At 40.8% G+C, this 13,219-nt stretch overlaps 1 protein-coding gene across 3 annotated transcripts; it reads left to right on the top strand.

The window, feature by feature from the left end:
* Positions 1-2,851: 2,851 nt before the first annotated feature.
* On the top strand, positions 2,852-13,113 carry capn1a (calpain 1, (mu/I) large subunit a). Of its 3 annotated transcripts, XM_087850297.1 has the most exons (23): positions 2,852-3,018; positions 4,082-4,099; positions 4,855-5,101; positions 6,796-6,865; positions 6,951-7,069; positions 7,152-7,285; positions 7,392-7,560; positions 7,658-7,741; positions 7,843-7,928; positions 8,888-8,962; positions 9,462-9,622; positions 9,743-9,912; positions 10,006-10,017; positions 10,169-10,380; positions 10,472-10,511; positions 10,617-10,682; positions 10,870-10,927; positions 11,083-11,147; positions 11,249-11,317; positions 11,394-11,472; positions 11,841-11,954; positions 12,061-12,119; positions 12,206-13,113. In XM_087850297.1, exons 3-23 carry the CDS (start codon positions 4,856-4,858, stop codon positions 12,230-12,232), a joined length of 2,115 nt encoding a protein of 704 aa, XP_087706423.1. In that variant the 5' UTR covers positions 2,852-3,018; positions 4,082-4,099; position 4,855; the 3' UTR covers positions 12,233-13,113. The 3 variants fall into 3 exon arrangements, with proteins under 3 accessions (XP_087706423.1, XP_006807017.2, XP_087706424.1); XM_006806954.3 differs by lacking the exon at positions 4,082-4,099; XM_087850298.1 differs by lacking the exon at positions 2,852-3,018 and having other exon boundaries at positions 3,040-4,099.
* The last annotated feature ends 106 nt before the right edge of the window (positions 13,114-13,219 follow it).

Raw genomic sequence — 13,219 nt, 5'->3', positions numbered from 1 at the left:
TTTTTTCCTTTTTTGTCTTTGCTTCTTGATAAAAAAGGAGAAATATACTTGCCTACATATGTTATTCTACATGCTTTTAAACCATTTAAAATTACAATTCATAGTTTTATATGTGAATTATATAATAATTAAATTACTATTAAACAAATGACTGACTGAGTATTTTATACTTTAGTTTACTTCAGCCATATTCCATATAAATCAGGTATCACACAAAAATAAAAATAGCTTCAAATACAGTCATGACAATAAAAGAATATGACTTTAAGGACTTAACAACATTACTTCAGTTATACTACACCAACATCTCTTACACATCAGCACTAAGGGAACACTGAATGACCTGGTGGGTTTTGTCCATAAAACTACTCATCTAAGATTACCACAAAGTAACAGATCTGTCAGCAAAATTATGCAACATTTTAGGCACTGTTGCCCCGATCAAGTCAGTGAGCTGGGATTTTCTATTCTAAACACGAACTACTGTTACAGCAACAGACATGGACTACTGGTGTCCCACACAACAACTCAATGTCCACTATGTGAAGCAGCCAAACACAGGCCTTCTCCTCTCGTTAACTGAGATAAACTGCTGGCATATTGGTTTTACATCTATACTGTCCAGTCTCTCCTGGTCCACAGGCTTGCCGCTGCTAAAACTAAACAGAGCTCCCTGAAAGGCTCTTTCACTCCTCTTTCAAACCATCTGTCCTCTCTGTCCAAAATGTGAACATTGGCATCCTCGAAAGAGTGTCCTTTATCCTTATGCCATGCGCTTGTGAAGTGGCAACTTCACAAGCGCATGGCACAACACAGAAGAGCGACCTCCACAGGACAAGATTCAGCTGTCCATCTGCATCTTAAGGATAAAAGACACTCTTTCGAGGATGCCAATGTTCACATTTTGGACAGAGAGGACAGATGGTTTGAAAGAGGAGTGAAAGAAGCCATCTATGTCCACTGTGAGCGACCATCTTTGAACAGAGGCGGTGGTTTACGACACCAACTCTCTGCCATCTATAATCCAGTTTTGAGATCCCTTCCCAGACGCCTTAACGCCCACTCACACCCTGGGACATCTGACCTCAGGAATTCGCATGATAAGGTGGGGCCAGGTTTCACAATGAACTCACCTGAAACTCTGGCTGATTGGGACCCACACCCAGTTCCACACCTTGGCTCAGGCGATTAGAGGATCATCAGGGGGTCCTTTTGTCCCTCTGTGGGGGGACACTCCCACTAGGGTTATATCTGGGACTCTCCACCATTTGACCTTAGAACTGAAGAAGCCTCTCGGATGAGAGGTGAAACGTCTTCAAGTAACTTAAAGAAGTCCAGACGCTTTTCTTTGCAAGCTCCTTTGACTACGATGACCTGGATGACTGAGAACCTTCACAGACATATTCTATCGGGTTTGTTTTTCTTTACTCGAATAGATCAAATTATTGGTGGAGACAATTCAATAATCGCTGAATATTGGTGGGGACATGTCCCTTCCGTCCATGCCAAATCTACGCCCTTGATCTTTGTAGTCATTTATAACACTTTATCTCTGGTAATAATTATTTGGTGTTATCAAAGTGTTTGCTATAGATCAGCGCAGAATTTCACCCAGCTGAACATTACACACGAGCTTATGATTAACCTTTATAGCGATGATATTAAACTCTCACAAATGTAGTTTTGCTTTCGGTCCTATAAACACTTTTTGAATATAAACACGAGAACTAAGACAGAATCATTTATGATTGCATTTACATTTTAGGATAAATTGTTTGTATTTCGGTGAATCCGTGTTTCTTTAGCTCGCACTTAAAGAGTGCGGTTCAGCTATTATTGGGTATTTAATATTTGGTTACCCTTCTTCAGAAAAGCATGGTTGTTGGTGTTTTATTCATCTACTCTTAACCCAAGATAAGCACTGGTGTATTGGTCAAAATAAACTCTTCATTGTTAGAAAGACAACCTGAAGTCAGTGCAGGGCAGAGGGTTACAGAAACTGACTAAAGAGACTTGAGAGCTCTGACTTGACTGCAGTTCATTTATAATGCTTCTCCTGCGCTGGCACTGCGTTTAGGATAATTGCCATATGAAGTTACTGTTAATCAGATGCTTTCCAGATGGTATTCCATGGTGGATCAAAATCTGATGGTACTTTTCGTGTTCATAATCTCCAACATTACTGGCAGAAAAATATCCGAAAACAATGACAGAGCCGCAGATGGCTGCAGAGGCTCTCTGTTGCAACCTCTCCTGAACCTTGTCTCTACATATCAATCAAAAGTTGAACCAGAAACTACAAATTTTGGATTCATCACTCCATTCTTAATGGTTTTTAGTCCGGTTCTTGTGTAATTTGTCATACTTCAGCCTCTATCTCTGTTTCCTTTCCTTTTTCTTGACAGGAAAAACTTAATTTTCAGATAAAACGTCAGAAAACAGATGGTTTAACTGAAGGCCAGATGAATCCTGCATCAGGTCTTTGATTAACCTTTTCCTTTTTCTTAAAGAGATGACTTTCAGATACTGTTCCTCTCCCAATGATAGTTTTTAGGCCTGCCACTTCTACTTTTGCCCTCAAGTTGTCAGGACCCACCGCGCACTGTGCCAATATACCAAATTTTAGGCTAATAGCTCAGAAATAGTCAGGTACAATAATCAAGAAGATTTCTATTTAGGCCTAAATATGACGGTGTTATACAGTATTACAGAATAATGTTGCAGTTAGTTGTAATTTCAGCCTTTCATATTTTCATAGCGTGATATTGACCAATGTAAGTGTTTTGTTCATGGTTAACTGCCATCTTTAGCGCCTCCAGCGGCAGTGTGTGGTGGGTGTGAGCGGTGGCCCCTCCTCCTGTAGGGACGGGGGCGGTGCAGCAGTGTGGACGGCGCAGAGGGGTTGGACCTTGGCCTGGACCTGCGATCCAACAGAACCAGTGTCTCCACCAGATTTATACAGTTTATTACTGTATCCAGTTCATTTGCAAGGAGCTGGAAATTAGCGTGAAAGCGGCGGTGAGTGTCGTTTTGTGCGTTTTATTTCTTTGTTATTTGGGGAGCTTGAGGTTAACGGTGCCTTGTGAAGTGCAGGCCACAGTGCGGTTTGATTTGATTTAATGCATGCTTTATCTCTCGCAAGAGTCAAGACAAATAACAGCCGTCTAATTCTGGGATCACAGATGTAATTCAGCCACGTTATCCAGGTTTAAATGAGAGTTTGAATGTGCTCTGCTGTTACCAGAAATCTTTAAAGCGGGTGCGCATAAACACAGGCCTGCAGCACACTTCTGAACAGGTGCTCTAAACCATTTGTGTAATGACATAATGTCACTTTTAAGTCTCGGGCCTGTGAAATCACAAAAGAACTGAAGCAGCAAACGTGCATTACTCAGACACTAATACTGCTCCTCTGTTTCTTGTTTTTCTTTTTTTATTGACAGACTGTTGTTTTTTGTTAGGGTGCTGCTGAAGTCCTATTGATTACTTTATTGGGAGGAAATAAAAAGATCCTTGTGATCAGCAGCCTTTGAAAGAGCAGAGAGGAATTCCCGCAGCTCAATGGGGAGTGGGGCCTCAGAGCGGGGGCACGATGGCCCTTTAAACAATGTTCCTGTCTGCGGATTGTTTTTACCAAAAGCATAGCCTGTTTTTGCACACCAGCTCATTCTCCAACCTAACCATTTTTCTCACGAATGTCCTGGCCCCCTCACCACTGCAGCTCCAGCCAAGTTTACCCATCCAACTTTCAGCGCCCAGACTATTTACCTAACTTGGCTCATTGGGATTCCTTTTGAGGCAAGTAGAGAGGCAAAGGATCTAGTCATTGAATCTAGTGATTCATGAGGTACCAAATTCAAGTCTAAGGGACGTTTACTTCTTTTGAACTCATGATTTCCTTGCATAGGTCTTTTCTTTTCCTTGAAGATTTGAATATAGCCTGGAAAATAAGACACCCCCTCCCCCCAATCGATTTTAAACTCTGCATTTCCCTTGTATTGTGTATCTGATTTAAGAAAAAAAAAAAAGCAGCTTATGTGAATGACCTTTCTCTCTGTTTTTGTCTGATTCTCCTTCTCAGCTTGCAAATACAGACAAGGTATCACATTTCTTCTTTTGCTGCTTTGGGTTCAGGGTGGTGATTCTTTTAACACAGTTACCCATAGTCACTATTCTTTTTCTGTCTGCCAGATGTTTTGTTTATCCCATCACTTATCATTTTGTTTTCACGATAATACAAAATGAACTTGGAGCTAAACTAAGAATGAAAAAACGGAGTTATGACAGGTTTTACTCACCTCCCAGGTTTTGTGGAGCAGGCTGCAGAACTGAAGAATAAAGATATACAGGAAATAGCATCATTTGCAGGATTTGCTTTTTGTGGGGCCGTAACCTGGAATGAGGAAATACTGAGGTCATAAATCTGGACACTGTGCACCTCACTACACTCAGAAAAACAATTCTTAAACATTTTGAAAAAATTTGAAAGAATGCATTTTATTAAGTGAAGGAATTGTTATTTTTTTGGACATGAAATGTAAAAAAACAACTGAAATGCCTATTTTTTTTTTTTAAGTTGTTTACATTACCTATAAGGGACAATAATAATAATAATAAATGACTTGACAGACCTCAGTGTTCTCAGAGCCTGCAGCCTTCACTTTTATGCTAGATGCAAGCTAACATCATAATGCTTAATTTCTGCGTCACAAAGGGTTGCCAGCTAGCTGAATGCAGGTTTTGATTGCTGTATTATAACTCTTGACATGAGTGTGTCACAGATTAGCTTGCTGCTATTTATAGATGGCACCATGCATACCCAACCACCAACTCTGTATTTTTATCTTGCACCAGCATGTATTCAGTTGGAGGGATATCTGCAAGCATATATGCCAACAGGCTCCGGGCGGAAGGGATGGGCTCCAAGGACCAAGCTGTGCACTTTGCGGGCCAGGATTACGAGGCACTGAAGCAGGAATGTCTGGAGTCAGGCTGCCTGTTTGAAGACCCCTATTTCCCTGCCGAGCCTCCATCTCTGGGCTTTAAGGAACTTGCCCCCTATTCCTCTAAAACAAAGGATGTGGAGTGGATGAGGCCCACGGTGAGATAACCGAGAGGATGCACAGGCACCGTAGTCTGTAGTCTCATATGAGAGTCTGAAATTAAAAATAACACTTATTGTGCAGACATTTATACAAAGACAATTAAAAGTTTATTGCTTTTGGCCCATCTCATGTGATATTTCACAACTTGTGTGCTGTTTTGTCTGTCGCTGGACATGACTGGACCTGCCAGCAAACATATCGATGGCAGTTTCTCATTTCATGTCTGCCAGCTCAGACAGAATAAGACAAGTAGAGACAGGGACTTCTCTGACCACAGCAGCTGTTGGCATGTAACACATTCTCTGACCGCTCCCTCGCTGGGACATTTGTTTACAGTGCAGGAAGTTGGCACATAAATGATATGATGCCTCAAACATTACAGTCATGATAACAAGAAAACACACCCTCTTTTCTAAGGTTTTACATATCAGGACATAAACATTATCTAGTCCTCTCCAGTTCTTGGAATTAAATAAATACATCCTCACATGAACAGCAACACGCAATGTGTTTCACAATGTTATTCTTCAGTAAAGATGACGCCGTTACGGAGAAACAGTGTTTGAAAAACTAAGCACTGCCCATGATTCATTAGCTTGTAGTGCCACCTTTAGGAGCAATAACATTTTGCTTTCTTTATGACTTTATTAGTTTCGTATCACTAAGGAGGAATTTTGACCCACTTTCCTTTATGGCAGTGCTTCAGTTCATTGCTGGTATTTGTTTATGCACAGCTTTTTAAGGACCGACCACAGCATTTTAGTCAGGTTGAGGTCTGGACATTTGCTGCTGTGCTTGGGATCATTGTCCTGTTGCTGGATCCAGTTTGGACCAGGCAATAACAGTCAGACAGATAGCTTCATGTTTAACTCTAGAAGTCCCGCAGCTGCAAAACAAACCCAAATCATCACTCCTCCACCACCGTGCTTGACAGTTGCTACAAAGTGTTTGTGCCGATATGCTGTGTTTGGGTTTGTGCATCAAGACCAAACATCTCCCCTTTGGTCTCATCTGTCCAAAGAACATTGTTTCAAAGTTTTGTGATTTGTTCAAATGCAACTTTGCAATTTTAATCCATGCTGACACGTCCTTTGTTGTTTTTTTGGAGAAGAGACTTTCCTCTGGTCACCCTTCCAAATAAGCCACACTTTTTCAGTCTTTTGCCAGTTGTGCTGCTTTGAACGTTAACATTTTACATGCTAACTGAGGTCAGTAGAGTTTGTAGCTCTTGGTTTTTTTTGTTTTTGCAGTTTAACTTGCATGATTTGACATTGGGGTGAATTTGGCGAGATTTCCTCTCCTGGGAAGATTGGTGACTGCCTTGAATCTTTGCCACTTGAGAGTAATATTTCTCACTGTTGAATGATGCCCTACATTTCATTTGGAAATGGCCTTCTAACACTTCCCAGATTGACAAACAGCACCTGTGTCTTTCTTGCTTAGCATTATTTTTTAACACACTTGCTTCAGTGAAGCAGTAAGGGTTTTCCACAGTCTACTTCTGTGTTGTTCTCAGACATGCTAAAGGCTGTATTGTTTTTATTATGTCCCAATACATAAAAACCTCAGAATTTAAAGTGGGTGTGCTTTCTTTATACCATGACTGTAGATTAAAAAATGTTCAAATCTTTGACTGTTTGATTTCCCAAAATATTTCTCAGAACGACTTATTTTCTTTTTTTCTCCATAGGAACTAACACAAGACCCTCAGTTCATCGTTGGTGGTGCAACCAGAACAGACATCTGTCAGGGAGCACTGGGTGAGTCATTAATGCTGAATCTGCCATGAAAACCAGGACGCCACAGATGGATGGAGGTTCCTAGCTTCTTTTTTTTAAATTGCAGGTGACTGCTGGCTCTTAGCAGCCATTGCTTCTCTCACGCTGAATGAGAAGCTTCTTCATCGGGTTGTCCCACACGGTCAGTCCTTCCAAGACGACTATGCAGGAATCTTCCACTTTCAGGTAATTTCACATCATCTTCTACAAACTCTCGTTGCAAGCACTTCATTTTGATGGAGTTCTTGATTATTGCTCTGTGTTGCAGTTCTGGCAGTTTGGCGAATGGGTAGATGTCGTGATTGATGACAGGTTGCCAGTAAAGGATGGGGAGCTAATGTTTGTCCATTCAGCTGAGGGTAATGAATTCTGGAGTGCACTCCTGGAGAAAGCTTATGCTAAGTAGGTGTCTGCCTGCTACGTCGCTTAGCATTTAACAGCAAGCCGTAATCTAAAGAGCTGTTGTGTACGGCAATCAATGTGAAGTGTGTTCTTGATGTGCTATCAGGCTGAATGGCTCCTATGAGGCTTTGTCTGGAGGGAGCACCACTGAAGGGTTTGAGGACTTCACTGGTGGTGTGTCTGAGATGTATGAGCTCCGCCAAGCTCCAAGAGATCTCTACAGGATAATTGGCAAAGCGCTGGAGAGAGGCTCCCTGCTGGGCTGCTCCATCGATGTAAGTGCTGAACACATTTTATTAAAAGCACTCCTGTTTCTTTCCATGCTAAAAGACTCGTACTGAGATGCAGTAATCATGTTTTATATAAATACAGATCACCAGTGCCTTTGACATGGAGGCTGTTACATTCAAGAAGCTTGTGAAAGGCCACGCCTACTCACTCACTGGGCTGAAGGAGGTCTGTTTGCTGTTGTTTGCTGGATTGGGCATCGTTTTTAATCTCTGCCTTGACCATAAAAGTTGTGTTTTTAATTTTTCTGTCATTCTGCTGTTTTGTAGGTTAATTTCCATGGCAACACCAAACGCCTCATCCGAATACGTAACCCTTGGGGCCAGGTGGAGTGGACTGGTGCATGGAGTGACAAGTGAGTGTGTTCAAATATGAGTATGCTGTATTTCTTGTTTCCCGTCTGTTTTGACTATAACATATGTGGCTGTGAAAAAGTATTTTCCCCCTTCTTGATTTCTTAGTTCTTTGTATATTTATTACACTTACATGTTTTGGATCAAATACTTTGTTGTATTAGACACAGATAATCTGAGAAAATACAAAATCCAGTTTTAAATTATGATTTCATTTATGAAAACTGAAAAAAGGTAATTGCCCCTTAAACTGTAACTGGTTGTGCTGACCTTGGCAGCAATAATTACAATCAGGCCTTTGGGATAACTGTCAATGAGTCTTTCACATCACTGCGAAGGATTTTGGCCCACTCTACTTTAATTCAGGCATGTTGGAGTGTTTTTGAGCATAAACAGCCTGTTTAAGGTCATGCCAAAGCATCTCACTCTGATTCCAGTCCAGAGTCCAGACATTGAATAGGCCACTCCACTTTGTTTTCTGTTAGCCATTCAGAGGTGTTTCAGTTTGCTGTCCTGGTGCATAATCCAAGTATGCTTGATTTTTAGAGCATGAACTGATGGCCAGACATTCTCAGTTAGAGCAGAATTCATGGTTCTATCATTTACAGCGAGTCATCCAGGTCCTTTAATGGCAGGTTCTGTTTGGTCTCTCGATTCAGCAGGTTTGGCAGCAAACAGGCCAGCGTGTGGCTAATGAAATTGAACTCAGCTTTCCAAAAATGTGGATAATCACAATTAATTCACGATTTAACAAGGAGGGCAATTTTTCACAAAGGACCAGGCAGCATTTTTCTTTTAATGGACGAAATCATGATTTGAAAATGGCATTTTGTTTTAACTTAGTTTGATCTGAAACACGTAAGCATGACAGATATTTAAAAGAAATAACAAATCAGGAAGGGTCAGATAAAGCGCACCATCTTCACTAATTGTTCTCGCCTGCTTTTCTTGTCATTTGTAGTTCTCCTGAATGGGATCAGATCGACCCTTCTGAACGAGAAGACTTGCATCTGCAGATGGAAGATGGCGAGTTTTGGTACTAGATGATTTTAAAGAAACAGACAGATATTTTTGCCGGGATGAGAATATTGTGTCTTTGTCTTAACAATAAGCTACAACAAGGCTTTTAGCAAAAACTCAGCATAAACAATCAAAGTTTAAGAGTAAACACTAAACCAACTCTGACCATAGATAGAAAATCTTTGCCTTTAAATCCATTTTGTAAAGATATAAATGTGATTTTATTCCATCTGAAAACAACTTAAAAGCAGTGACTTGCTGCTGGAGTGTTATCTTGTAAAAAAAAACAAAAACCAGCTGGTTTGTATGTACAGCTGTAATTACCAGTGTAATGTGCTGTTAATTATTTCCTTCTGATCTATTAGAGTGCTAAACTTACTGTTTCCCGGCTTCAGGTTTATCATTAACACACAGATATGAGAGTGCTGCAAGATTGATAATCAAACTCTTATAGTGAGTGAAAAAGCACAGTGTTGAACTAGCTGTTTAAGGAAAGCTACACCTACATCTTCCAGGATGTCCTTCAGTGATTTCATCAGGCAGTTTTCTCGACTAGAGATCTGCAACTTGACTCCAGATGCTCTGAGTGACGACAGCCTGAGCCACTGGAACACCATCAAGTTCTACGGCACGTGGAGGAGAGGGAGCACCGCCGGGGGCTGCAGGAACCATCCCAGTGAGTCCTAACTGTGTATACCCCACAAACATGACTTTTACAATCAAGTGTACACAGTTTCCGCAGGTGAGTGACTGTTGGACCATGAAGCAGGCTAACATAAATGTCCCGTCTGTGCAGACACGTTTTGGATCAACCCTCAGTATAAGATCACGCTGCTGGAGGAGGACGACGACCCAGAGGATGATGAGGTGGCGTGCAGTTTTTTAGTAGCCCTCATGCAGAAAGACCGGCGCAGATATCGACGTCAAGGTCAAGACATGCACACCATTGGCTTTGCTCTGTATGAGGTGCGAACAGAGAAAATCTGTATTGTCCCTTTGCCTATGTTTAAAAGGATCCTCATGCTCATTCCTTAACTCTTTCCCCTGTTGTCTTTGCAGATTCCAGAAGAGGTAAGCAGAGCATCACTTTACTACTTTTTAAAAAAATTCATTACCATTACTCTTAGTGTAATGTGAACCATGTATGACTGTGATTACAGTAAATGGAGCTAAAAGCCTGCATATGTATTTGAACCAATGTTCTGCTTGCTGCTGCCTTTAGTACAGAGGCTGCCAAAATGTCCATTTGAAGAAGAATTTCTTTTTGAGCCATTCCTCCTGTGCTCGCTCGGAAACCTTCATCAACCTCCGGGAGGTGAGCACACGGCTCCGTCTACCTCCAGGAGAGTACCTCATCGTTCCCTCCACCTTTGAGCCCAGTAAAGAGGCCGACTTTGTCCTAAGGGTGTTCACCGAGAAGCAGTCAGAGACCGAGTATGTTTACGCTTGTATTTTGTTATCTATTTTCACCGATTACAATGTGTGGAAAAGGAGGCCTTGTACCAATAGAGTTTGTCTGTTGCAGAGAGCTGGATGATGAAGTCTCTGCCGATTTGGGAGAGGATGTACGTATACATCAGTTGGAAATTTTAAATTATTACACGTATTGCAAGAATGCTAAGGCTTTTTGATTTTACACCCTGTGCCTACCATGGTTTGCTTTCCTACAGGAAGAAATAACTGAAGATGACATTGATGACTCTTTTAAGGCCATGTTTGCTCAACTTGCAGGAGAGGTAAGTTTTGAAAAGATCTCTCTTACTGCTTAGCATCTTTTCACCTACGTACAACTACTTTTATATAATTATCTGATAAAACACCATATGTAGTGGTAATAGTTGTGTTTGCAGTATTCATGATAGGAACAAAGCCAGTAAAGTTGCTCTTAGTTGCAAACTTTAATTGTCGTTTGTTGTTTTGCAGGACATGGAGATTTCTATTCATGAGCTGAGGACCATTCTAAACAGAGTCGTCGCCCGGCGTGAGTGTTCTCTTTATTTTGGGTGCAATTCACATATTGCTAATACATCTCCCATTACTGTATTAGATTCCACTGTAGTGCCCATTCCCTTTAACTGTGTCTTTTTTTAGCCAGGTGGTTTGAAGAAGGTTTTTTTTTTTTTTTTGTCATTTCAGACCAAGACCTGAAGACTGATGGCTTCAGTATGGAGTCTTGTAGGACCATGGTGAACCTGATGGATGTATCCTCTGGTGTTATCACACCTAAATCTTGCAAAACTGACTATTTAAATTGTGCCTTTAGCATGTGATTTGTTTGGCCCCCTGACAAAATGTTTCCTAGAAAGATGGTAGTGCTCGTTTAGGACTTGTGGAGTTTCAGATCCTCTGGAACAAGATCCGAAAGTGGCTGGTAGGAGCGATTAAAACAGGAACGTTATACTTATATTGTCTGTATTTCTATTTATGTTACCGTCTCCATCCCTCAGGTCGTCTTCAGACAATTCGACCTCGACAAGTCAGGGGCCATGAGCTCATATGAGATGCGACTTGCTGTGGAAGCAGCAGGTATAATTTTTCATATCAAAGAATCATATTGACACAGCTACACACACCGGTCACTTCACTGGCTTGACTGCTTGTTAAACCAAGGTTTAACAAGCAGTCAAGCATAGGTTAACAGCCAATCACATGGCGTCTCTAGGGTTTACAGAGAATGGTTGTAAACAGACAAAAATATCCAGTGAGCAGAAGTTCTTTGACCAAAATCTCTGATGAATTGTTTCAAGCATTTTGACTCTGTGCTATTAAGAACTAAAGCAACTCTGAAGGCAAAAGCAGATCCAACCTGGCAGTAGCAAGGCATACCTAATTATGCTATAAAGTAGTCATACTGACCACTAAGTGAATACTAACCCGTTTTAAACTCTTTGTAGGTTTCAAGCTGAATAATCGACTCCACCAGATTCTGGTGGCCCGGTATGCAGAGAATGAGATGATTGACTTTGACAGCTTCATATGCTGCTTGGTTAAGCTTGAAGCCATGTTTAGTAAGTAATGTTGACAGACACATTATTAGAAATAAAAGCAGCATAGTGGCACCATATTTCATTATTAATGCAGTGGCAATAAATGATGAAAACTTTGAATTAATAGGGTCTTTCCGAAACTTTGACGAGGCGGGATCAGGAGAGGCAGAGATGAACCTGACAGACGTGAGTGCTGTTTTAAAAAGAAAATGTATCCAGTATCCTTTTGTCAAACTTTTCTGTTTGTCTAACTTTATTTGTTACCTTGCTAGTGGCTTTATCTGACCATGTGTGGTTGAAGAGAACCTTCTGTTAAGGTGTATCGAGTAAGGGCACAGTGCCTGCAGACTGCTGCAAAGCTGGAGCTATGAAGACCCTTTCGCCCTAGAAACCTTCAGATCCTTTTACACATCCCACCTCAGCTTAAATAAAAGTTGCAAAATAGCTGTGTAACAGAAAACCAAAGTCCAGCAAAGCCAACGTGGTGCATCCTGGACATATTTTAGGATCTATGCAAAGCTACAGCATGTAGCCGTCACCATATGACATAAATGTGTCATCTTTATTTACACAGCATGGCCATGTGCATGTCGAAAATCACTAGCTGCAATGTTTACTGCGAGTTGGTTTTACATGTTTTAATTTTGATGTCACTCTCAGCTGAAAATTTCACTCTTTGAAGTCTGTCTGAAAATCTGTTTCTGTGGTATTTCTAAAAGTGCTTTAGTTTCTCAGTAATTGTGCATTCATTTGTTTAAATCTTGTTTTAGAAAATCTGAAGTTATCGTCAGCAGTTTCACTCTTACACCTGTAGGTGTCACTACGGAGCTAATCTGATGTCAGTGACAAACTTGAAACATTTAATATTTACTATATTAGTTGAACCTGTTTAACATGACGTTCATGAATTGAAGCCACTCACCTCTTAGGTTTTTTTTTGTACTAAATTGCACTTGAATTATAGTTGAAGCTGCTTGAGAAGTTGCCTCACATTAATAATGTATCCGTTCACTTTTAGTGACGTTTAAAGGAATCACATGATACTGATGATTGCCTTATACACACACAGAAAAAAAAAATCATGGTACGAACAACCAGTAAAATGTGCCAGTCATGTGTTTTGTGTTACGAATGTATTTTGTGCCTTCAATAAATATTCAAAGGCTCATGATATTTTTCCATTGTTTCCACAACACAAGTTTGCCCCACATTCTCTTTGGCTACTGGACAAGAAGTGTCTATGCTTTAAAGGTGAAGCCTATATTTATTGTAAGCATTGGGATGCT

This window comes from Neolamprologus brichardi, chromosome 13 (assembly GCF_056152115.1).
Source record: "Neolamprologus brichardi isolate AB-2024 chromosome 13, ASM5615211v1, whole genome shotgun sequence".
Taxonomy (NCBI): Eukaryota; Metazoa; Chordata; class Actinopteri; order Cichliformes; family Cichlidae; genus Neolamprologus; species Neolamprologus brichardi.
Note: the sequence above shows the minus strand (reverse complement) of the source record. Positions and strands in the feature narration are given on the sequence as shown.

Excerpts from the sequence above, each read along its gene's own strand:
- capn1a (XM_006806954.3), top strand. The coding sequence starts at position 4,856 with ATGTATTCAGTTGGAGGGATATCTGCAAGCATATATGCCAACAGGCTC. Across the intron at positions 10,928-11,082 it reads AAACAGAGTCGTCGCCCGGC|ACCAAGACCTGAAGACTGAT; the intron begins GTGAGTGTTCTC and ends TTGTCATTTCAG. Across the intron at positions 11,473-11,840 it reads ACTTGCTGTGGAAGCAGCAG|GTTTCAAGCTGAATAATCGA; the intron begins GTATAATTTTTC and ends AACTCTTTGTAG.